This window comes from Sitophilus oryzae, unplaced genomic scaffold, assembly GCF_002938485.1.
Source record: "Sitophilus oryzae breed Bouriz unplaced genomic scaffold, Soryzae_2.0 scaffold_111_pilon_pilon, whole genome shotgun sequence".
NCBI classification, from domain to species: domain Eukaryota; kingdom Metazoa; phylum Arthropoda; class Insecta; order Coleoptera; family Curculionidae; genus Sitophilus; species Sitophilus oryzae.
The window spans coordinates 6181627-6209190 of record NW_022145749.1 but is presented as its reverse complement, the minus strand read 5'-3'; the positions used below and the strand labels follow the sequence as shown (position 1 = coordinate 6209190).

The window sequence follows — 27564 nt, the reverse complement described above, 5'->3', positions numbered from 1 at the left end:
TAAAACAGCGAAATCTAATGAAATCAAATTATAAATGTGATTTGTTTGGTTTTTTTAAGGACAGACATAAAATATACTTTAGTTAGGGTTAGATTTAATCATGTGTAATTGTGTTTACGGTAATTATAATATTTACACGGATATTAGTAATAATTTGGAAATAATGTAGAAATGGTCATAGTAACGACATCTGTGACAAGTAGGGCGAACTAGACCGGGAACGACAGGGTAGTTGAGGTTTTCTCAGACCAATCAGACGGTTCCTGAAAAGCGAACCCGGAGAGGATTTGACAATGGCTCGGCTTTTGGTGGTTCCCTATTCTTTTTACCCGCCCATTTTAGATATTTGGAGGTTTAGGAAAATAGATTTTTGGATCAGTTCGGTACTGACTTTTAAATTAGACGGTCGAATTTTCTCCGTGTAGATCTTATATTATCCAGTGGTTTCTTTTTAATAATTTTAGTAAGTTTTCAATTTAAAGATTTTCTTAAATATTCAATTCTCAAGTTAGGAAATTTTAAACATTTCATGTATAAAGATTTTTAATTTGTTGTTTTAGATTTTCTTTAATATTTTTTATTAACGATTTAAGACTTTCTGTTTGTTCTAAAGGCTTTAGTAAAAGTTAAATTTCATCACACAAATGATTATTTTGCAATTGTTGTTTTTATTAAATTCTAATTTAAATCCAATTGTTCAGTTAATATTTTTTTCCACATATTAATTTTCTGGCAACGAAAATTCTAGGAGAGATTTGAATCGTATACTAATTTTAGATAATTTAGATTAGACTAATAAGAAGAATATTTTGTATTTTTAACTTTATCACTTCTGAATTTTAATATCATTCTTTAATTATTTTTGATTAAATTTCTTTCCTTTTTTTATATTTCGTTAATTATAAATGTCTTGTTAAATATTTTTCTTTATTTTTCTTTATTTATTTTTTTTATATTAAATATAGTTAGGTGTTGTGAAAATTCGGCATTTTATTTCTTAATCTCACCTTTTTACTAAAATATTAAACTATTTAAAAGAACACTGTGATAACCGGTCGAGTGGTTTAATCTAAAGAATGAGTCCAAGACCGAAGCGGTAGATCTACAAGGGGATCAATGAAGTCTTCGACAGGTTCATGTTATTGATGAAATGCTGACGGATGTTGACGTACTAAGGTAAGTGGCAATAGAGTTTATAGTAACTGAATTTAGAAAGAGCCCTTACCATAAAAGTGCGATACCTTAATTTCTATTTTTAGCTGGCTAGATTTTGTTTTTTATATTTAAACGATAAACTATATTTACGCTCTGAAAAGACGGTGTTCTCATTAATCCAAGTTTTGCCTTCCGCTCAATAATTTATTTTAATTATAATTATATAAAGGCCACACTACCATGATAACGGACAAAATCTTGAAAGTTTTGTCACACTCTCAGTAATGTGAAACTGTCACATCCAAACTTTGTAAATTAAAATAAACAAAAATTGCAAATATGAATTTTTCAAATTAAGAAAAGCGTGTAGGATTATTGGTTCAACTTTTCTTGGCCATTTATTTTCGAGGATACGTTGACCAGTGAACGTCACTTACGTTTTTTAGAAAAGTTAAATTTAGATACTCGCGCATCAATAAAGAGATTCTAAAAAAACTTTCATTATAACACTCCCCCTCATAATGAAGGAAATGTTAAAAATTATTTATATCATAATTATACAAACTCAGGGATACAAAGAGGTGAACCAATTGCATGGGCCTCATCGATCACCTGATCTATCCATTTTAGATTTTTTATGCCGTATGGTTAACAAGAAGGTTTACAATAGAACTTAAAGAAGAGGTAACTGAGGCACTCGAAGAGGCGGTACGGGAGAAGTTTATTAAAGTCAACCGGCCGTTCTGTGAAAAAAACTTGTAATTTAGTTTTAAAAAGATGCATTTTATGTACTCAAAATAATGGCGGTTTTTTTTGAACATTTGCTAAAATAGCTTAAAGTGTATGTAGTGATATTATTTTTTTTAAGTTTTAGTTTGTGTAATGTAAATTGTAAAGTACAGTTTAATAAAATATTCTGTCTTTTTATAAGTTATAAATCATAACAGAGTAAGAATACCATACCAACTAAGTCAAATTAGTGAAGAAAGATAAGAATTGTCTATAACTCAGTAATTTTTCGAAAAAAAAAACATATTACAAATCGCTTATCTCGCTGAAAATCTTAAAAAAATGGCACTTTTTATGAAGTCATGGCCAACTATGGTTTCGATTTAAAAAAAACATATGTTTATGTCATTACACGTGTCAAAAATGGCAGGCTTTAGAAAAAATCGTAGAACACAAACTCATTAGGGATGTGCTTATCTACAACTTTTATCTGAAAACTTTTTGTCTAAAATAGATTATAATGGAATTAGGGACAATTTTTAAAATAGCCGACATTTGTTGTTTTCGAAATATCTAGTAAGCTATGAACTTTTTCAAAAATCTGAAAGGCGCATATTTATGACCCCACAAAACTGCAATTCTTTCCCCATTTAACCGACTCTCTATCTCCAGCAGTTTCCGAGATACCCATAGAGATACCCCCGAGATACCCATAGGAAACTCACCCTGATTGTGTATCTGTATTTATTATAATATACATACGTATTGTCACAGAAGTTGGTAATATATTTTTTTTATTTTTTTTTGTTGTGGTGGGAGGAGATATACATTATTATACGGTAAGCGTTTTTTTGTCGGTCAGGGAAATATACAAGGTGTCCCAGAAATAAGTGCAAGTATTTTAACTGGTAGTATAGCTCAACCCCAGAAACACGTCTATGAGGATTTTTTCGCCAAAATTTTTTTTTAAAAATTCGAAGTTTTTTTATTTGTTGGAAATTTTTTTAGTTTTTAGCTAAAAAACATAATTTCTTGATAATATGGCAACATATGTATTAGCTCGAGTATTAAATATACAAGAAAGAAAATCCATAAAAGATCCAGTGGTTCTCAAAATATTAGCAAAAAATCATTTATTTTGGAAATTTCCAAAGTAAAATAACTCCGTTATTTTGGACTTATTTAAAAAACGATAAAGAGAAAATATGTTTCTTTTATCGAGATCTACCACCTCTTAAAATACTTGCATTTATTTCTAGGACACCCTGTATTTTAGTGGTAAAAAGTCACTGACAATCCCGTTTTACTTTAGATTATACACAGTGACATTTTACAAAAGATACCTGTTTTATTCTTTTTTTTATTTCTGTTCTGGGACGATAAACCCAGGCATTTTATAAATAATATAAAAATTGACAGAATAATTTACTGGTTTTATTTATTACCTAGTTGCACTGCTACTGTCGAAATCGATATAATTCAGAGCCACTCGAATACGAAATAATTTATGATGAGAGTTGTCCTTATTAACCACATGGGACCATTGAATTCTGAGATTTTTCTCTCTAACGGATCGTTATAGTCATAACTTACAGTAATTAATTTTGATACCAAAAGGCTTTATCGGCTTAAAAATATGACTGTAACTTACAAATTTATTTGTTGTCTCTGTGTAACCATATACAGGGTGTCCCAGGCTGAGCGTGCATTAGAAGTTTCTAGAGAACTACAATATCTAGATCGGAGATTTTTTGTACATCATTGTTTCTTTCGCAACGAGATCTATCTATTAAAAATATTTTCAATATGGCACCACTTCCGGAAATACCGGAAATTGGCAGCAACTTTTTTATTGTAAATGGGTGCCACCATTTTTTATTACTTATTTAAATTCTCTGTAAAATTTTATGAATTTTGATATTATGATTTATTTTATGATTATGATATGATTACTCTATACCTAACATTAACCGTTTTTGAGAAAAAAAAATATTTAAAATTTTTGGACAAAAAAAACTGCCTGTCAGAAATATGTGTATATAAACGTCAAATTTAGTGATTACCAGAGCCATTGTGACATAAAGACAAGACATGTGGCTATCTATTTCAAAAATGAAATTGTTCGAATGTCATATAATAATGACCGCAGCTGTCATAGAATTGAGCGATTAAAAAATTATCGTAAATCATTTTTTTTTCAAATGGAAACCCTTTTTATATTTCACTAGTGAAAAGACTTTTCAATTAGTTACTTTTTGATTATACATGTTCCTGTACCTAAAATAAATTGTTTCTAAGTTATTTAAGATTTAGTTTTAAAGCGTATATTTTTCTTGATTTTAATCAGTAGCCTATGATTTTAAACGTCAAGTGACGTAAAACAATAGATCTGCCTATGTCATATTGTGACACTTTGTTCAAAAAGCAGTAGGTATATTATCGATCATCATTTCCAAGCCAACTTTGAACTGTTTTTTTTTCGGTCATAGGTATATTATTAATACTATCAACTATTAGATATTACTAAAGAGCAAAAATATGAGATATAGTTTTATTAATACATTTTTTAAACTCTTAAGAACTAGTACTTATATTTATAATATAAGAAATTCAAATAATTCGTCTTCTGACAGATGGAAATAAATTGTCTGACTGTTTGACACTTAATGTCAATGAAGGTAAATAAAATCAAGAAAAATATACGTTTTCAAACTAAATCTTAAATAACTTGAAAACGATTTATTTTAGGTAGAGGAAGGTGTATACCGACAAAGTAACGAATTGGAAAACATTTTCCCCAGTGAAATAAAGAAGTGGAGTTATGTATCCAGCCTTCATTGTTCAATAATGCTGATGCAAGATACCCTTTAATTATAAATAGCGAAGACAGGACTTCGAACGACGGATTGATCTATCGACAGCAGTGCAGAACGAATCTCTGCCCGTCACCATATCAATTTTTTCTATTGTTAATTAAATAAGTTAAAAATAAATAAATCTTTGGTTTTCTGAGTTAGAATTATTTATTAAAAATCAATTTTTAATATTGGAAAACATAAAGTGGCGCAGTCATCGGCAGGATTGGAAAAGAGAAATTTTTGAGAAAAATCATCTCTTTTGCTATCAAGCATTAATTCCAAGAAAAGAACTTCGTGCATCGTGCAAGAAGAAGAACCGCTGGAGAGAAAATAGAGACAGACTACGGCACTTCTAGGACCAACGAAGTGGGTCACTCTATTCGCTGTATCTCCCGGTCAACGTCAGAAAAAAAAAAAAAGAAGCTATGGTGAGAAGACTACTCATGTAAGTACTTCCTGTCCATGTCAATTCCCTCGTTATCACCTAATTCCTTGGCGGAAAGTAGCGAAAATAGCGAGTTAAATTTAAGCGAATTAGATTTAAGACAAGAAAACGTAACTAGAAACGCGGATTTAGATTTAACAGATTTATTATCTAGCTTATCAATTAATTCTCCTAAGTTAAGTTCTAAAGATAAGTTTAATTTTAATTTAGAAAAACCAGAAAGCTTAAACATGTCAGCACCACCGCATTTTGATGCAAAAATTTTAGAAATTGTACCTAAATTCGATGGTAATCCATTAGAACTATCATCTTACTTAGAGACAGCTAATACTTTAATTTCAAATTTTTGGGATACTAGACCAGATCATGTAAATTGTGTTCAAAATGTGACTATTATTTATGGCATATATTCAAAATTAATTGGCAAGGCTAGAGAGGTTTATAGTATTTCTATAAATAAAGATTGGCAAAGCATTAAAACTTCTTTAATTGCTCATTTTGGAGACCAACGTGATGAAAATGGCTTGCTTTTTGATTTAGACCAATTAAGACAAACAAATCATGAAACACCACTACAATTCCACACTCGTGTCATGTCTAATTTAAGTGCTTTACATAATTATATCGACACACACGAAACTATTGAAGCAACAAAACAATTAAAAAAACAATTTTACAACACCCATGCATTGAAAATATTTTTAGCAGGTTTAAAAGAACCATTAGGATCTAGCATTAGGGCTATGAGACCAGAATGTTTGGCTTCAGCACGACAATTCATAATTTCGGAAAATAACATAAGACATTTACAAAAACCACACATACCACAAGTCACACCAAAATTTAATGTTCCAACATTCACACAATATTTTCCAAACCAACCCTTCCAAAATCAACAATTTAATCAATTTAATCAACCTTTTAGACAGAACTTTCCAAGTAATTTCTCAAGACAAACCAAACCTGTCTTTCCTTCTCAACCTATTGATATAAGACCGAGGCAGTTACCACCGCCCAAATTTTTCACAAACAAACAAGTTTTTGGGACTAATAAAAATACCAATGTCTTTAAACCTAGAAATATCCCTCAAAATCAATTTCCAAAACCTACACCGATGAGCGGAATATCTCACGGAACTTTTCCAAAACCCCCCGTAAATCAACAAAGATATTTTAATCCACCTCATTTTGTTTTCGAGGAATTGCACAACGTAGAACAAAATAACAATGAGCCTTATATTTCAAACAATGAGTTCGAAGGTTATCAATATTCCTATCCCGAACAACAGTACTACTCAGAGTCGGAATATGCTGATACACACACTATAAATGAAACTCAAACATATGATGACACAAACCAACCACATACATCATCATACAATGAACAAAATTTTCCCGACATCAACGAAAAAAACCAGAACACGTAGAAATTCACTCGATATACGATAAAAAAGATTTACCATATATTCAAATTAAAAATCCTCCTTTAAAATTATTAATTGATACCGGTGCAACTAAATCTTTTATAAATCCAGAAAAGGCTGAAAAATACTTTTATAATTCAATAAAAAAGGAACCATTTACTATATCATCAATTTTCCAAACAACAACTAGGAATCACTGTATAGAAATTCCAGCTTTTGATGAATTTAGATCAAAACAAAAAATGAAATTCTATCTTTTTAAATTTCATCACTTTTTTGACGGCTTAATAGGTTACGAAACATTAAAAGATTTAAAAGTTCAATTAGATTTGAATAACTATAAATTAAAAACACCTTTTAGTGAAATTCCTTTATCTCACTACGAAGCAAAAAATAAACTTTTATTTTTCGCTCGAATTGAATCAAAATCTATCGAACAATTAAATATTCCTGTTTCAATTTCTAATGGTCAAATAAGTTTAGAAAATACAAATATTTATAATTGTTTTATCCCAGCCTGTATAACAGTTTCTAAAAATAATTATGCACCAGTAGAAATTCATAACAACACCGACGATATTCAAGAAATATGCTTATATAGTCCAATAAAAGTTAATAGCTTAGATTTAAATAATTTCGAATTATATAATTTTTCTATTAATAGTCCTTATTCAGATGGTCATACTGATATAAGTTCACTTATTAGAACTGATCATATGAATAGAGAGGAACAAAGCAAACTTTTAAAATTATGTTATTCATATTCAGATATTTTTCATAAACCAAATATACCCTTAACATTTACTAATACTATAAAACACCAAATTAAGATGAAAGACGAAATTCCTATATACACAAAATCGTATCGCTATCCATTTATACACAAAGAAGAAGTCCAACGACAAATCGAAGATATGTTGAATCAGAATATAATTAGACCAAGCGATTCACCATGGTCGTCCCCGATATGGATCGTTCCGAAGAAAGCAGATGCTTCGAATAGGAAAAAATGGCGTCTAGTTATCGATTTTCGAAAATTAAACGAAAAAACAATCGACGACAGATACCCTATTCCGAACGTATCAGATATTCTAGATAAACTTGGTCGCTGTCAATATTTTTCGACACTAGATCTTGCAAGTGGATTTTACCAAATAGAAATGCACCCAGATGATATCAAGAAAACAGCTTTTAGTGTTGAAAATGGGCACTACGAATATTTACGTATGCCCTTTGGCCTAAAAAATGCCCCAGCCACGTTCCAGCGTGTGATGGACAACGTTTTAAGAGGAATGGTCAACAAAACATGTCTCGTATACATGGACGATATAATAGTATTTTCGACTTCTTTACAAGAACACCTCGTAAATTTGAAAAAAGTATTTGATAGATTACGAGAGAGCAACCTGAAAATTCAGTTAGACAAATCAGAATTTTTACACAAAGAAGTAAAATTTTTAGGACACATTATTACCCCTAACGGAATAAAGCCAAATCCAGACAAAATAAAAACAATTGAGAATTTTCCTATTCCAAAAACTGTAAAACAAATAAAATCATTTCTCGGACTTTTAGGATATTACAGAAAATTCATTCAGAATTTTGCAAATTTAACTAAACCATTTACACAGTGTCTTAAAAAAGGAGCTAATATAAATATAAAAGACCCAATTTACATCAAGACCTTTGAAGATTGTAAAAAATTATTAAGCAATGAACCATTATTGCAATATCCAGATTTTAATCAAGAATTTATTCTTACAACGGATGCTAGCAATATAGCTATAGGAGCAATATTATCGCAAGGAAGAATCGGAAGTGATAAACCTATTGCCTATGCATCAAGGACGTTGAACAGCTCTGAACAGAACTACTCGACAATTGAAAAAGAGCTACTAGCTATAGTATGGGCTACAAAATACTTTAGACCCTATCTATACGGTAGAAAGTTCAAAATAGTTACTGATCATAAGCCTTTACAATGGCTAATGTCATTAAAAGAACCTCATTCTAGATTAGTAAGATGGCGTCTCAAACTGGAAGAATTCGATTATGAAGTAATTTACAAGAAAGGTAAATTAAATGTAAATGCAGATGCTCTATCTCGTATTGAAATATATCCAACAGAAACAAATGTAGCAACACCTCCTATACTAAGAGATATGGAAAGGTTCAACGAAAACCCTTCACTATATGAAGATCCACAACCATCAACGAGTAGACAAGCAGACAATGAATCTATCGTAGGACAAGTCGACCCTGAAGAACGTTCTGATTTAGACACAGTTCACACTAGCGCGGAAGACCCTATTTTGACAATAAATATTTCTGAGAAACCTTTAAATTATTTTCTATGTCAAGTAATTTTAACTGAAGTTGATGTAAACCCAAGAATTGAAATAAAGAAAATATTTGGTCCACCTATCAATAGAACTCGATGGCGTATATATTTTCTAAAAGAAACCTTTACACAACAATTAATAAGTTTTCTTAAAGAATATGCCGAACCAAAAAGACAGTATGTCTTTTACTTTGAAAACGATAATGATGATCAAAACTTTTATAAAGAAATGTGTAGAGTTCTTCCTCAGATATTTAAAAATTCTAGTTTTAGACTTTTAAAAACAAATAAAATTTTACAAGATATCACTCGTGAAAATTCACAACAAAGTTTGATAAAATTACAACACGAAGGCATAACAAACCATCGTGGGATAAAAGAAACTATCGACGAATTACGGATTAAATATTACTGGCCGAAATTAAGCGATGACGTCAGAAATTTTGTTAATAATTGTACTATTTGTCAACAAGTAAAATATGAACGACATCCACCCCTAATTAAATTACAATTAACACCAACACCTAAAAAACCATTTGAAACTATACACATTGACACATTTAAATTTGATAACACAATTGCTTTGACAATTTGTGACAGCTTCTCGAAATTCGGACAAGCTTATGTCATTCCTTCTTTATCAGCTCTACATGTATATCAATCTCTTTTACAATTTATTTCAACTTATAAAATCCCAGAGAATATAATCTCTGATAATGGTATTGAATTTTCTCAAAGTATTCTTAAAGATTTTGCTAAAGTTTATAAAATCAATTGGCATTACTGTTTGGCACAAAACCCGAACTCTAATGCAATTGTCGAAAGATTTCATTTAACACTTTTAGAACATATGAGAACTTTAAAGTTAACTAATCCAAGATTAAACCCCTTCGAAAAATTACATTATTCTATTATCGGTTATAACAATTCTATTCATTCTTCAACAAATAAAAAACCTGTTGATTTATTATTAGGACATTTAGAACTTCGAGAACCAATCGATATTAATAATGACGTGAGAACTGTTAATGAACAATTAGAAACGCATAAAGAAGTAATGAATGATTTATATAAGAATATAGCTGAAAAAATATCAACTGAAAAGAAAAAAATTATCGATAAAAGAAATGAGAAACGTGACCACCCTGTAGATATCGAACCTGGTACTATAGGATATCGTAAACAATCTGAAAGACAATCTAAAACAAATCCCCTGTATAAACCTGAACATATTTTACAAAGCAATGATTTGACAGTCACTACTACAGCTAAAAATAAATATCATAAACAATGTTTTAAAAAACCAAGAAAATTAACTGATAAATCATTGTTACAGATTGACGATTCTCTCACGAATCTTGATGGCACAGCAAATACAAGTACAGAACCTTGACTCAAATCCTGGCATACTTCCTTTTAAGTTAGGAGAGGTCAGTTTAAAAACTGCAACACATACATTTCTACACTATATTGATATGAATGAAATTAATAAGCAAGTTCTTGAAACGAATAAACACTATGACGATTTAAAATTATTAATTGATCAATTTTCAGACGACATAAATCGTATCACACTTCTAAATACTTGTAACAGTTTAAATTATGAGCTAAAGTTAGTAAATTATAAAATTCGTTCATTAATGCCAAATCTAAGAACTAAACGAGGTTTAATAAATCCTCTAGGCTCGTTAGTAAAATTTATTTCAGGAAATCTTGATCAACAGGATGCCGAAGAAATACATAATCACTTAAAAGAGTTAGAAAATAATGAAAATAAGATTATCAATAAATTTAATAATCATTTGTCTCTTTCTAAAATATCTATGCGTAATATGAATAAAACAATGACAGTTTTAATTGATAACCAAAACGCAATTAAATATAAAGTCGAAGAAATAAGAAATACTTTAAACGGTACTCTATTTCATTTTTATCATACATTGGAAATAAATAGTATATCTGGACAAATAAAGAATAACCTTGACATCTTAATGAACTTTCTTACAAATTTAGAAACTTCTATAAGTTTTTCTAATTTAAAGATTATGCATTCGAGTTTAATAACTCATGAAGAATTAAAAGAACTTTTATATAATATGTCAAATATTTATAATGAAGAACAATTACCTTTTAAAAATAAAGATTTCTTAGATTATTATAAAGTGGTAGAAACAAATACATTCTTTTACGAAAATAAAATAATATTTTCGCTAAATTTTCCATTGATACATCCACATCCTTTAGAATATTATCATTTATATTCTATTCCTAATGTTAATCAAACAATAATTATCCCACCTTCAAATTACCTTATCCTGGGAAAACATGAGTATCAATACGACACTGAAGAATGTATGAAGACCAGTACAAAGTATTTTTGCCAAAGAAGTCATCTCCTACCACTACCTCAAAGTGAAGATTGCGTTACGTCAATGCTATCCACTACGAAGAATACACAAACTTGTAATCAAATATCTATCAATATGAAGAATAACATCATAGAAGAAGTAGATCAAATGCATTATATTGCAGTATTTCCAAAAGAAGAAAAAATAACTACTATATGTGAAGAAAAACAAGTAATGGCCCTGAAAGGAACATATTTATTCACATTACCGAAAAATTGTGAATTTATAATGTCACAAGCGACTTATACTAATAAACAAGGAATTATTAGTACACACCCTGTATTGATTTCTGGAATACAGACATTGACAAATATAAATGTTATTCCAATCAAGAAATTAAATATTGAAAAAGTACCCTTGGATAAAATGCATTTAATTCAATTAGAAGAAGAAAACCCAATGGAAAACTTCTACATTCATTCCCATGCAGTGAATTGGACACTTTGGAGCATCTTCTTCATTCTAATTATTTTTGCAACTTCTTATTTCATTTTTAGAAAAAGAAAACTTCAACCGAAGCCCGTTCCCCATCCAAGGATGATTAACGAAACTCAAGTTAGTCCACCCTAGAGTTTCTTCTTCGCAGGGAGGAGTTATGTATCCAGCCTTCATTGTTCAATAATGCTGATGCAAGATACCCTTTAATTATAAATAGCGAAGACAGGACTTCGAACGACGGATTGATCTATCGACAGCAGTGCAGAACGAATCTCTGCCCGTCACCATATCAATTTTTTCTATTGTTAATTAAATAAGTTAAAAATAAATAAATCTTTGGTTTTCTGAGTTAGAATTATTTATTAAAAATCAATTTTTAATATTGGAAAACATAAAGGTGGATTTCCATTTGAAAAAAATGATTTATTAAAATTTTTTAATCGCTCAATTCCATGACAGGTACCGCCATTATTGTATGACATTTGAACAATGTAATTTTTGAAATAGATAGCCACATGTCTTCTCTTTATGTCCCAGTAGCTGTGGTAATCACAAAATTTGACGTTTAGGCTATACAAATTTTTTTGCCAGGCAGTTTTTTTACTCCAAATATTTTAAATATTTTTTTTCTCAAAAACAGTTAATATTAGATATAGAGTGTTTGATATTCAAATTCATAAAATTTTACAGAGAATATAAGCATGTAATAGAAAATTGGGGTACCCTTTTAAAATAAGAAAGTTGCTGTCAATTCCCGGCAAGTGCCTCCATTTTGAAAATATTTTTAATCGATAGATCTTATTGTGAAACAATAATGTGCAAAAAATCTCCGACTTAGATTTTGTAGTTCTCTAGAAACTTCTAATGCCCGCTCAGCCTTGGACACCCTGTATAAGGATATGCGCCCTCGTAAGATACCATTCGTTTTACAAAAATAATACATTCTCATAGTAATATCAATAAAAAGTTTAATTTTGCACAGAGTTATTATTATTAAACAAATATACAAAAACAAACTTTAAAAGATAAACATGGAACATCGAACGAGTGGTTTCAATCTTGAAATTTTATCAAAATTAAAACTGCTTCGATGAAACAAACTTCGTCTAAGTAAAGCAAAATAAAGTCGATATTCCATTGTGTGAAAATATTAGCTTTGACGAAAATTCAATTTACTGTTATTATTACTGTCTATATCGTATTATTACGGGATGCGAAGTTAAATAATTTTCTTATCTCTTGCACCACCTAAACTTCTGAATTCAGTAATTAAATCTGAAAGACATTTCATCTCTGTTTAAAGTTATAATGGAAAAGGCAAGCAGTATACTTATTTTTTTGAAATATAATGAAAATAAAGCATTATTAAACAGAATTTTTTAAGTTTATGAGTTTTTTAAATTTTATAGACACCCAATAACACTTCAGAATGTAGATTTTTTGTGGCCACAAATCAAACACAGTCTATCAAATTGACGTAAAAAAATGTGTGTGTACTATGTGCGCATATTTGAAGTGAAACTTCTTCGTACTCCCGTCTGTCTGTCTGTCCCTCTGCCTGCCTCTCCCTCTGTCCGTCTAAGGATTCCATTCGTGTACTTCTATCCAGGTGCCGAGTTTGGTTCCAATCGACCCATGAATCCATAATTAAGAAAAATCTTGATGATTTCGTTCATTTACATTAGTTCGGAACGTCGAGGGCGTCATCCTGTAGCCCGTTCACAATTATGCCGAAATTGACCCACATTTTTCTTCAATATCAAATCTGTAGTCTCATCCTGATGGAAATGTAAACGAAACGTCGTATCCACCTTTACAGGGTGGGACCGTGTGCACCGTCGCTCATATGAGCCTACCCACCAAATTTGGTCGCGATAGGACATCAACTTTTAACATTTCTTACGTCAAAACTAACTATCACAGTGACACGTGTGGTACACGGTCAAGTTGATCTGGGTTCAATCTATCGACATACCAAATTTCATTTAAATCGGACGATTTTTCGATATGATTCATTGATGATGGGGTTTCGTAGTGCACGAAACGTCGTCGAAATATCATGTAAAGGTGGAGCTCTTCGATCCCCCATCCATTCCGAGTTTCAGCCCCCTAACTCACATAGGGTCTGAGGTACGACGTTCCAAAGTCCCATTAAATCGGATGATTTTTTCGCCATTGATGATGGGGTTTCGTAGTGCACGAAACGTCTTCAAAATATCATGAAAAAATGCCCCATCTACATTCCGAGTTTCAGCCCCCCAGCTCACATAGGTCCCGAATTACGACGCTTCAAAGACCCATCTCAACTTCATCATTGACTTACCATTTTTTTATCGCTAGCTCGTATGTCAAGGCCGCTCGTATGTCAAGGCCGCTCGTATGTCAAGGCTCGCTCTCAAACGACCTTGAATTTTTACTCCAATCGCGCTAAAGAACTTTCACTTCAAAAATTATCAAATATTTTACGTTATTTACAGGCGGTATTTATTGACGGTGGACAATATTTCAGTTGAAGTGGAAACTTAGAAACCCACAAAAATATTATTTTCTCAAATCAGACCAAAATAAATCGGACGAATATATAAATTAAACATTATCACAGGAAAATTGTTTTTTTGTCTTGACAAAGCTAGAGCCCAATACTCACCATTCGCTGATTCAGCTCGGCGAAGCAGTTCGTTAATTCGTTTGGAAATTCGTCCATTTATATTCGTCATATTTCTTTTGATGATTCGCCCAAAAACCGATATTTTGCCGAATCACCGCATCAAAGAACGAGCCGCATGAGCAAATAGTGAGTATGGAAATTTAAGAAGCGTTGTGACAAAAACAATACTTAGGTACCAGAATCGACCTAGAGTACATCTATCAGATAGTCTGTGAATGCTGTGAGCCGTATATTAGAGAGTCAAAATATTCTCAAAATGTGCGACTTAACGAGCAAAAAAATATGCAAAGAATCAACTTTTAACATTTCTTACGTCAAAACTAACTATCACAGTGACACGTGTGGTACACGGTCAAGTTGATCTGGGTTCAATCTATCGACATACCAAATTTCATTTAAATCGGACGATTTTTCGATATGATTCATTGATGATGGGGTTTCGTAGTGCACGAAACGTCGTCGAAATATCATGTAAAGGTGGAGCTCTTCGATCCCCCATCCATTCCGAGTTTCAGCCCCCTAACTCACATAGGGTCTGAGGTACGACGTTCCAAAGTCCCATTAAATCGGATGATTTTTTCGCCATTGATGATGGGGTTTCGTAGTGCACGAAACGTCTTCAAAATATCATGAAAAAATGCCCCATCTACATTCCGAGTTTTAGCCCCCCAGCTCACATAGGTCCCGAATTACGACGCTTCAAAGACCCATCTCAACTTCATCATTGACTTACCATTTTTTTATCGCTAGCTCGTATGTCAAGGCCGCTCGTATGTCAAGGCTCGCTCTCAAACGACCTTGAATTTTTACTCCCATCGCGCTAAAGAACTTTCACTTCAAAAATTATCAAATATTTTACGTTATTTACAGGCGGAATTTATTGACGGTGGACAATATTTCAGTTGAAGTGGAAACTTAGAAACCCACAAAAATATTATTTTCTCAAATCAGACCAAAATAAATCGGACGAATATATAAATTAAACATTATCACAGGAAAATTGTTTTTTTGTCTTGACAAAACTAGAGCCCAATACTCACCATTCGCTGATTCAGCTCGGCGAAGCAGTTCGTTAATTCGTTTGGAAATTCGTCCATTTATATTCGTCATATTTCTTTTGATGATTCGCCCAAAAACCGATATTTTGCCGAATCACCGCATCAAAGAACGAGCCGCATGAGGAAATAGTGAGTATGGAAATTTAAGAAGCGTTGTGACAAAAACAATACTTAGGTACCAGAATCGACCTAGAGTACATCTACCAGATAGTCTGTGAATGCGGTGAGCCGTATATTAGAGAGTCAAAATATTCTCAAAATGTGCGACTTAACGAGCATAAAAAATATGCAAAGAAGGAAAAAATTAACCTTTATTGGAAAAACTTCCGATATATTTGAAGAGAAAGGGATTTAATCAATGTGTACTACCTGTTCTGATGTATCATGCGGAGACAGTAACATTAACCTATAAAACAGGAAACAAAATCAGAATAACACAAAGAGCAATGGAAAGATCAATTAAAACTAGAATAATTTCGGACTATTTTATTTATTTATTTTGCTTACACAACATTTAGATCAGAAGTATCACTGACCATTATCAAGTTCGAGGTCGTGTCCATTTCTAACCATAGTAGAATCGTTAGCAATCTAAGTATGGAAATGTCAACAATATGACAACCACCCATAAAACGTTTCAATGCAGGTATTCTTAGTGGAGAAACTCATTCTTGACTGCAACCAACTAATTCACATATAAGCATATAAGCTCAGTAGTTTTAGGATTTAGAGTAGTTCACACTTGATAATGGTCAGTGCTACTTACTATAACGGTCAGTGATATACCGATCGAAACGTTGTGTAAGCAAAATAAATAAAGGCAATAGAAGTCCGAAATTATTTTAATTTTTAATACTGAATCATTATCTATCACATTCAAAGGAAAGATCAATGTTGTAACTATCCCTGAGAGACAAATTAAAAGACCGAATATCGAAGTACGAAACAGAACAAAAGTCACTGATGCAATAGAAAAAATTACAACTTTAAAATGGAATTTGGCAGAGCACATTGCAAGGCTTATCATTGGCAGAGCACATTAGCAAGGCTGCTTTGGCAGAGCATTAGCACAAGGCTGCATTGGCAGAGCACATTACATGATACATTCAGGAGCAGAGGCCATCCTCCAACCAAATGGCATGAGGACTTACGACGTATCCACAGAAACTGCATGCAAATTGCTCAAGATACAGAGTTATGGAAGCAAAAAAAGGCCTACGTCCAGCGGTGGACTTTAGTGGCTAGTTGATGATAATTATCCGAAAAATTATGTAAAGTAAAAAATAAGAACACCTTTTGTTCAAACATTTTTACAATTTATTGATTTGTTGGTTAGAGTAGAAATACGTATCAGTTCTATAAGCATTAACAAACTGTATTTTAAGGGCATCAGTTGCATTCTTAATACGTTAATGATATTCGGAACAGAAATATACGAATGTACGTATACTATCAATACACTAAAATTTACTTTTGCGGTACTTCATATGCATGAACTGAATATGCAACTAGTTCATAACTAAGTTAATACCACCTGTTAAGAGTTTTGTAAAAAATAATAGCTCTATGAACAAAAAGGGCCGTAGAAACTCAACTTGTTTATAACTAGATTTATTTCAGTTAATTCTCTAGACACGTCTATTTCGGATTTATTATGTCGTACAATAAATATGAATAAAACTACCCATTTTAATACTGGTAGTTTTTGACCAACAGAATTTAAATTAATTTATTTTAACGGGTTATTAAACTTTATATGTGAAATTCTACATTTGAACGCGATGAGAAAAGTTTTGTGCTGACGTAAAAGACTTTGTTTCCTTCCTCTTCTCTCATTAGTATAATTAAATTCACTACGAATATTTCCAATTTTTTTTAATACACTGTTATTATTAATCGAGTATATATCGAGTATAATCTTCTGTGGTCAAGTAAAACATACATCGAAACAAAACTAAGGATTTACAAAGCAATCGTAGAGCCAATTCTAGCATGCGGTGCCGAATGCTGGCAATTTACATCAAAAGAAAGAAGGATGGTCGAGTCAGTGGAGATAGACTCTCTCAGAAGAGCATGCCGATTATCAAGAATGGAGCACATTAGAAATGAGGAGATCAGGCGAAGAACAAGGTGGATATATAACAGCACCGACAACATCGAATCGAGACAGCTACTATGGTATGGGCACGTAAAAAGAATAGGAGAGAAAAGATGGCCAAAAAGGGCAATGGAGTATCGTCCCCAAAGTAGAAAGAAAAGAGGGAGACCTACAACTACGTGGTTTGATGGAGTAGACATAAGAAATAGAGCTATTAAGGAAGAAGAATGGCAAAATCGAATGATATGGAGGTTGAAATGCGGGATGCGGCAGAAGCTGTAGGACCCCCGCTTTATATAGATATATAATACATACTAGCGTGTACCCGCGACTTCGTTCGCGTCGAATTAATCATTTGTAATGGTGATGATAAAAATAAGCTTTTTACGCCAAGCAGTTTACGCAGAATCGTGGTTAATGAATTACCAAACTTTTTAGAACAACCTGTATGATTTTTTAAAAAATTTCAAAATATGTAAAAAACAAAATAAATTATGCGTGTCCAGGCGTTTTCCCGAAAGATTAACCGTTTTTTAAATAACAAATATTGCAATATTTGATAGGGGTTTTCACCCTCTTGGAATTTGAGATTCGAGAAACCCCTCCTTATCGAACCTCTACACCCCACAGTCAAACCGTTTGTCACAAATCAGCTTTAAACGTCAAGCAGTTTAAGCAGAATCGTGATTACTCAATGGCCATATTTTATGAAACAATCTGTATACATTTTTAAAAAATCTTAAAATATGTAAAACAACAAAATAAATACGTGTTTAAGAGTTTTTCCGAAAAAAATCACCGGTTTTTAAATAAAAAATATTCTAATATTTGAGGGGTGGTTTCACCCCCGTAGAATTCGAGTTTCGAAAAATCCCGTCTTATCGTACCTCTACACCCCACAGTCAATCCGTTTGTCACAAATCAGCTTTAAACGTCAAGCAGTTTAAGCAGAATCGTGATTACTCAATGGTCATATTTTATGAAACACCCTGTATAAATTTTTAAAAAATCTTAAAATATGTAAAACAACAAAATAAATACGTGTTTAAGAGTTTTTCCGAAAAAAATCACCGGTTTATAAATAAAAAATATTCTAATATTTGAGCGGTGGTTTCACCCCCTTAGAATTCGAGTTTCGAAAAATCCCGTCTTATCGAACCTCTACACCCTAAAGTCAATCCGTTTTCCAAAAATCAGATTTTTACGTCAAGCGCTTTATGCAGGATCATGATTAATCAATGACCAGGTTTTTAGAAACATCCTGTATACATTTTTAAAAAATCTTAAAATATGTAAAAAACAAAATATAAAAATAAAAACACTAAATCACCACAATACACCAAAACATTTTTACTTTTACACTGGACGCGCGTTTCGCTAACCATGTTAGCATCATCAGCAGATGATTATAAACTGTTGAGTTTATAATCATCTGAAACTCAACAGTTTATAATCATCTGCTGATGATGCTAACTTGGTTAGCGAAACGCGCGTCCAGTGTAAAAGTAAAAGTGTTTTGGTGTATTGTGGTGATTTAGTGTTTTTATTTTGCTGTGTAACACCAAAGGTTCCAACCCTCAACTCTAATATGTAAAAAAACAAAATAATATATACATGTTTAAAAGTTTTTTTCGGAAACTTGACCGTTTTTTAAATAAAAAATATTTTAATATTTGAGGGGTGGTTTGGAACCCCCCTTGGAACTGGAATTTCGAAAAATCCCTTCTTATTGAACCTGTACACCCTAGAATCAACCTGTATACCAAAATTGAGCTTCTGACGTTGAGTGGTTTGAGCAGGATCATGATTAATCCGTGAGTCACTTAAGGATTTTATATATTAATATAGATATTTTGTTTGGTCTGAGGATCACTGTTCCACGATTATTTGTGGAACACCAAAAATTCAACACAACATTCTTTCTCCAGAAAAAAATACTAGCTCAACTCTATTTTACGAAATTTAAAGGCGATTTTCTAAAATCAATTTGTAAATCAACGCGTATCGTAAATCACAGACACTTGAATATATGCTCTGCCCTAGTCCCTGACTCTAAAACAGGAACAGCGACTCAAAGCGATATCTGTACAGAACCGTACCATCTCGTGCGTTTCGAGGTCACGTTTTCCCCATCCCCCATCCTTCTCTGCCATTTTGAAATTCCCTATATTGCGTTTTAAACTAACAGCCCTCTAAAAGCTATCCTTAATTATTAAAGGGTTCCACGCTTCTTTATAAATCTTCTTTTTTGGCATGAAATATTATGTAGCTTCACGAATTGAAAAATGTTCTTTTAGTGAATTCGCGTAACGTTCTTTTAGTATAGAAATAAACCACATTTATTTATTAGGTCCTTAACTAAAATACTTTTATATGATATTATTTATTAAGACATAAAATATAACAAATGAAATGAAAATACCATGAAAAAAATATTGCGCTATATAAATTGAATCGTGAAGTTAAAAGCCACCACAATAAGTCAGATATCGACCAATGTAAGTGTTAAATTTTTACGACAGTAGTATTTGTTTAGGGTCATTTAATGACGGAAAACCAATTTATATTTTTATATTATTTACTAATTATATCTGACAAGGTACAAAATATCAGAATTTGCTCTACCCCTATTTATTATATTTCCAATTTAGCGTTAAACTAATTAACTGTGTAACTCTGTTAAGGTGCGTATTCATTATCCGAACGAACGAACGAACGAATGAAAGTGCGGTATATTTAGACGGGGACCGAACGCATGCGGCCGTTCGTTCGTTCGTTCGCTCGACCATCCGTTTCGAGTCGGTACATCAAAGGCGTTCGCCAACAAATGCCTCCGGTCTTCTCGTGCGGTCCTATCGTGCGGTCCCCGTCCATACCACTAGCGTACATTCGTTCGTTCGTTCGTTCGTTCGTTCGTTTGTTCGTTCGGATAATGAATACGCACCTTTTTAAAGGTAACGTAAAGCTTGCTTCTGAGATCTCCTCTGTTATGAAATATAGTATATTACCGTAATATTGCAGTAATAATAGCCACGGTTTAGACAATGGTTTTTTAATAATAGCAGAACTCATTCAAATCATTTTAAAGCCAACTTTCTAAAATATAAAATCAATTTTTTACATTATATTATTTTTCTTATTAGATGGAGATTTAAAAAATAAACATTTTTGGTATTTAATGTATAACAATTTCTTTAATGGTTTCGCAGATATACGCAGTATTATTTTCATATGACTCTTTCAACGGTAAAATACGAGAGAAAAATCATTGGGTGGCTTTTGATAAAAATTTACTGGGAAAAATGCCGTATGAAATATAAAATCGCGAATATCTGCGCAACCGTTAAAAAATTTTAAATACTCTAAATACAAAAAAAATATTTCTTAATTCTCCATCTATTGATAAAATAATATATAGGGTGTTCTATTTAAAAAAACGAAGAAAAATTTGTTTATATATTAGAAAGTTTAGGGTAGAATTTTTAACATCCTGTATGATTAACGATCATCATATTTATACAGATCATCTAAAGTAAATACCTAATATAGTTTTTCCAAGACAATTCTTGTACTTTCAATAATTTTTTAAGAAAGGCTGAAATATATATATAAAGGGTGTTTCAAAACAAATGCGAAAAACTTCAGGGGGTGATTCCTTATTCAAAATAAAGGGTAGTTTGCTTCATAAACGTTGGGTCAAAAGTCAACCATTAGGGAGATATTGCGGTACAAAGATGGCGGAAAAATAATGTTTTTATTTTTTATCTTGAAAACGAAAAGAGATAGACTAATAAAATGTTATGGGAGCATTACTGTTATGAAAACACACTTTCTGGTAATTTTTTCACTTTTTTAAAATGAGTGGAAGGGGTTGAAATAATCTACCCCTATCATTCTTGTTAACGAAATTTAAAGAAAATTCTTATCAAATACATGCAAAAAAATTAATTTGGATAATTTAGTTTGTTTAGAAACTTTTTTATATCTTGTATTTTTTTGATAAAACTCACCGATTTGAAATTAAAAAATAAAATGTAAAACATTACATGTCAGGACAAAAAACATTTTCTGATAAAGAATCTAGTGGGCTGCTGTAATTTTTTTAGGAAAAAATATAGTCGGCCGCTGTTACTTTTTAGGATGTTCCTAATATTATTTTATTTGACATTACTCTACTGCAATACGTTATTATCTAGATGATTATTATTATCGTTATTATCACTAGATTCTTAATCTAAAAATGTTTTTTGTCCTGATGCTTTACATTTTTTTGTTTTTTGTCGCAATGCTTTACATTTTATTTTTTAATTTCCAATCGGTGAGTTTTATCAAAAAAACACAAGAGGTAAAAAAGTTTCTAAACAAACTAAACTATCCAAATTAAAGCATTTGCATGTGTTTGATAAGATTTTTCTTTAAATTTCGTTAACAAGAATGATAGGGGTAGTTTATTTCAACCCCTTCCACTCATTTTAAAAAAAGTAAAAAATTACCTGAAAGTGTGTTTTCATAACAGTAATGCTTCCATAAAATTTTATTAGTCTATCTCTTTCGTTTTCAAGATAAAAAAATAAAACATTTTTCCGCCATCTTTGTACCGCGATATCTCCCTAATGGTTGACTTTTTGACCCAACGTTTATAAAACAAACTACCCTTTATTTTGAACAAGGAATCACCCCTAAAGTTTTTCGCATTTGTTTTGAAAACACCCTGTATATATATATATATATATATATATATATATATATATATATATATATATATATATATATATATATATATATATATATATATATATATATATATATATATATATATATATATATATATATATATATATATATATCAATCAATCTAATTTACGTCATATACTAACATACCAAATCTCGTTTATATATATATATATATATATATATATATATATATATATATATATATATATATATATATATATATATATATATATATATATATATATATATATATATATATATATATATATATATATATATATATATATATATATATATATATACCGGGTGCGTCTCAAAAGTGGCTCACCCCTATAACTTAACTTTTTATTTTTTCAGATAAATAAACGAGATTTGGTATGTTAGTATATGACGTAAATTGGGATTGATTGACGTATTCAATTGTTATCGGTCACTTATATATATATATATATATATATATATATATATATATATATATATATATATATATATATATATATGTATATACCGGGTGCGTCTCAAAAGTGGCTCACCCCTATAACTTAACTTTTTTATTTTTTCAGATAAATAAACGAGATTTGGTATGTTAGTATATGACGTAAATTGGGATTGATTGACGTATTCAATTGTTATCGGTCACTTCCTGTTTAACCGGAAATGACTACAACTTTTGATTTTGAAATAGAACTTTCGGTATTTGTTTTACTTTATTCGATAGAAAATAACACTCTGAATAGAATGACATATATGTCAACTTTTGACATTTTTGCATATGGTTTATTTGAAATTATAACTTGCGGTTCGTAACGCCAATTTGACTCGAAATACCAAGGGTGTGGTATCAAATTATTCGTAAAAAAATTCTTTCTCCAAATTTGCTAATGAGCCACCCTCATTCCATTTGAAAAAATTGAGATATGATTAAAAATACGATTTGAGCATTTTCTAACTGGCCAGGACAAGACACTAAAAACATTAGATGATCAAATCTATTTTTCCAAGGCTGCTTGATTAAAAATTAGTGTTTTTAACATAGCCATAGCACTCTAGATTGCATTTTAAAATACAATTCATATATTTTATTAAGAGAAAATGTCAAAAGTTGACATAAGATATGTCATTCTATTTAGAATGAATCATTTTCTATCCAATAAAGCAAAAAAATACCGACGGTGCCATTTAAAAATCAAAAGTTGCAGTAATTTCCGGTGAAACAGGAAGTGACCAAAAACAATTGAATACACCAATCAATCCTAATTTATGTCATATACAAACCAAATCTCGTTTTTTATCTGACAACATAAAAAAGTGTAAAATCGCTATTTTTGGGGCTTAGTCAAGCGGGTCTCACAATGCAAATTCACCTCAAATATCCATTTAGTTGGTCATTGGCAAGCACTCTCTCATTGTACATGAAAATAACAAAACAAACATTTACTGATCTGGATAAAATTGATAGTTAAATAGTAAGACTCACCCGGAGGTACTCCGCCCCCTAGCCACTGATATATTCTATTCAATATATCCTATTCCATATTTTCCATCTAATTCAAATATCATTCGGTTATATATTGGTTAATCATCTTCAACAACTAGCTAGTGTCACCTGAAACAGTATAGGGGCTTCCCCCGGACGCAATTCTGCCGCTAAACAGATTCGCATCCCAATCGAATAGGCTAATTGGGGCAGCTCACTACCCCAACGCCGCATCATCAATCGAGAAGGCGTTATGGAGACCTCAAACTCTCAAGACCAACTCGAAGGCAGGACGTCACAAGAGGTTTTCTTCCTGTGGTCAAACGACCCCGTTGGCTTACAGTCAAACGACTTACAACTATATTAGTCAAAAGACTCGTATCCAAATAGTCAATAAGACTCGTATCCTAATAGATAAAAAGACTCGTATCCTAATAGTCAATAAGACTCGTATCTAAATAGTCAATAAGACTCGTAACCTTAGTCAAAAGACTTGTAACCTCCAAATGTCAGCTCTGTGACAAAACACAACACAACACTACTACACAGCTGGCCGGCACGTCTACTACTGACCTGCCGCAGGCAAGCTAAGCCTCCTCTTACATCACAATTTTACCTGATCGTAAATATTTACATTACTTGCCAATGAATCATACTATTTTCTCTAATCGACTTTCAAATAGAGTTTTTTAGCATTACTATATAAATAAATGAGAGTTTCCGAATTATAAAACCATTATCATAACCAACGTATTTTCCAAGTTTTACAAAAGTTAGAGGGGTTTGGTTTTTTATTATTTATTTATTAATATCTCTGAAACTATCGAAATATATTTACTCATATTTTAGGATGATGTAAAGTGATCTGAAAGGAAGCCAAAAATGCAATAATATACAGGGTGTTCCCTTTAAAAAAATCATCCCGATCCAGTCATACTTTTTTGAGCCACCCTATAGAAGTTAAAATATTTTCTCGAGATACATCCTAATACATACCTTAAACAAAATTCAGTTTTTTATTCTAAAGCTCTGTCTGTTGTGCTACGCTGATGATGCAGCCATTATTGCGAAAACAAACGACGATATGCAGAGGCAGCTTAAATTCTACCAAGTATACCGAGAATTAAACATGATTATAATACACAAAAAATAATATAAATAATATGAATATTGCTAATGTATTATAATACGTTAAATAATTCATTTTTATAAAATGAGTTACTAAAATGTTGTTTCTGTTATATTAAATTAAGTTAAATGGGATGTTATTTTTATTTTCGGCTTAAATTTAGCACGTAATCGGGTCAAAGAGAAAAAAGGGACTGCTCGAGATGAGGTTGCTTTTTTGAGAGCGGTTTCCGATATTTGATAGGTCCGAAAATGATTTTAAGAGCCAATTTTTAGCCCTATTACCCGGGGTCAAAGAGGGTTTTTTTTCAAAGGGATTTAGCGGTCTCGATACTACCCATCCGTTCAATTTATATAAGCAATGCCCGCAATATAACAGCTATTAAATAACATGAATATCACCTGCGGGATTATTACAGAGATGTAGACGAAAATAGAATTTTACGAAAAAGGCAATACATTTTTTTTGGCTTTGCTTTTGGAATTAATAAGCCGTGCTTGGGGTTATATATTTTACAAATAAATGAAAAAAAAAACTAGGAAAAATCATTATCTAAACTAAAATTTCTTCAAAAAAGTCCTCTAGGTATTAAGTTACTGTAAGAAAACTTGGTGCCAGAAGACTTTTTGAAGAAAAGAATCCCCCACAAAGATATACCGGGTGCGTCTCAAAAGTGTGTAACTGTAACTTTTTTATTTTTTCAGATAAAAAAACGAGATTTGGTATGTTAGTATATGACATAAATTAGGATTGATTGACGTATTCAACTTTTTCAACGGCCACTTCCTGTTTCACCAGAAATGACACAATTTTTGATTTTTAAATGGCACCCTAGGTATTTTTTTACTTTATTCGATAGAAAATGACACTCTGAATAGAATGGCATATCACATGCGAACTTTTGGCATTCTCACTTTAAAAAAAATCATTTTTTTAAATTTCAATCTAGAGCAAGGATAGAAACGGAACAAAAAAGGGTGGCTTATTAACATATTCGGAAAAAATAATTTTTTTACAAAATATTTTGAACCACACACTGGGTATTTCTCTATTATTGATATTTTGAGAAAAATGCATCCTTCATAAAGATTTTTGCTTGTTCTAAAATGGTTAATACCGTTTATACTTTTTCAAATTTCTATACCGATTTAGAGAAAATTAAAAAAACATGAAAATATGTTTAAATTTTTCTAAAAATCCTTTCTAAAAGTCTTAAAAATCAAAACGCGTTTCTATGGTAATTTAATTTGGATTTCATTTTCATTGTTTGATAGAATTTTAATTAACATCATATTTTTTGCTTTTCTAAAGTGTTATAGAAGCCCAACATTTATTTAATTCAGTGCTATGGAAAAGGGGTAATAGTTAGTGATGGGAAAAACCGATTAATTTCAATAATCGAGTACGCGAGTTTCAAGCGATTCCAATGATCGAGCGATCACTCGAGCGAAATATCGCTCGTATTTAAAAATACGGGTTTTTGCCCGTCGCTTGTTGTACCTACTCGTAAGTAGGTTGCTTGCGCAGAGCACATCTTCTTTCGGTGATGAATGGCAAGTAGCAAGCGACGAGCGATTCGCTTGATTGCTTGATTTAGTTTATTTCAAGGCAATGTCGATGTAGGTCGTAAAATTTTGTCACTCAACTACGCAACGGATAACGTCGTATAAATTTGCTACCTGCCATGAATGTAGAAAATTCGCTCGGCTTTTTATCGTATGTCACATGAAAATCGGATTTCAATTTATTTCTTTCTACGATCGCTTGCGTTCGTCGCTCGTAACTCGTCACTTGCATCTCTTGTTCATAATCGGGCAATGTCGGTTATTTCAATAATCGAGTACTCGAGCGAATTTTCGCTCGAGTTATCCCATCACTAGTAATAGTTTTTGGAAAATCTTGTACTTTAATAACAGCAAAAAACATAACATTAATCAAAATTAATAATAAGGCTAGTATTACACTTTAAAATTTCTTTGTCATAGATTTTATTTAGAAGATGTTTTATGAAGAATTTGGCAGTGTAATTTGTGTAGTTCTACTAAATATTGTATATAACCCTTTCCAATTTTTGCTTAAAATATATTTTATAAAAGATCTTTGACAAAAAGATAAGAAGGTGTGACGACTTTTCTGTCGTTACCCAAATAGAATGAAAAAAGAATCCGTTGCTCAGGGTTAGAGGAAAGCTGGGTTCGTAGGTAAGGCTTCTGACTCACAGTGACTTTCTAATGTTGTTAAAAAATAAAAAAAATGATAACATATTTAGGCTGCAGAGATTTTAATATTGATGTTAAGAATTCAAATAGGTATGGTCAAAGACAGTGAAAAGGGCGCCACTTACTTTGTTTATGAGAGTGGTAAAGTAAGAAACCAAAAAGAAAAATACGATATCATAACATAGCTAAAATAAAATAATCAACAGCATTAAGGGTCTATTATGTTTATCAGGAATAAAAGTCAGAAATAACTATCCTACATTAAACATTTATTGAAAACGAACACAAGTATCATCAATTAGTCACAGTGATCCCAATAAAACCGCAAGTTATTTTAAATAGATTCGAATTTAGTAACTGTATTCTTTGAACTAAGTAAGCTA

At 31.5% G+C, this 27564-nt stretch overlaps 2 protein-coding genes across 2 annotated transcripts in view; both read left to right on the top strand.

The window, feature by feature from the left end:
• The window catches only part of LOC115884863 (5-hydroxytryptamine receptor-like), a 192540-nt gene that overhangs the window by 57049 nt on the left and 107927 nt on the right, over positions 1-27564 (top strand). The window lies entirely within an intron of this gene.
• LOC115884854 lies at positions 10400-12146 on the top strand. The gene is made up of 2 exons (XM_030903567.1): positions 10400-11551; positions 11633-12146. The coding sequence occupies exons 1-2, from the start codon at positions 10428-10430 to the stop codon at positions 11928-11930; spliced, it is 1422 nt and encodes a 473-aa protein (XP_030759427.1). The 5' UTR covers positions 10400-10427; the 3' UTR covers positions 11931-12146.

Excerpts from the sequence above, each read along its gene's own strand:
- LOC115884854 (XM_030903567.1), top strand. The coding sequence starts at position 10,428 with ATGAATGAAATTAATAAGCAAGTTCTTGAAACGAATAAACACTATGAC. Across the intron at positions 11,552-11,632 it reads GTAATGGCCCTGAAAGGAAC|ACACCCTGTATTGATTTCTG; the intron begins ATATTTATTCAC and ends AATTATTAGTAC.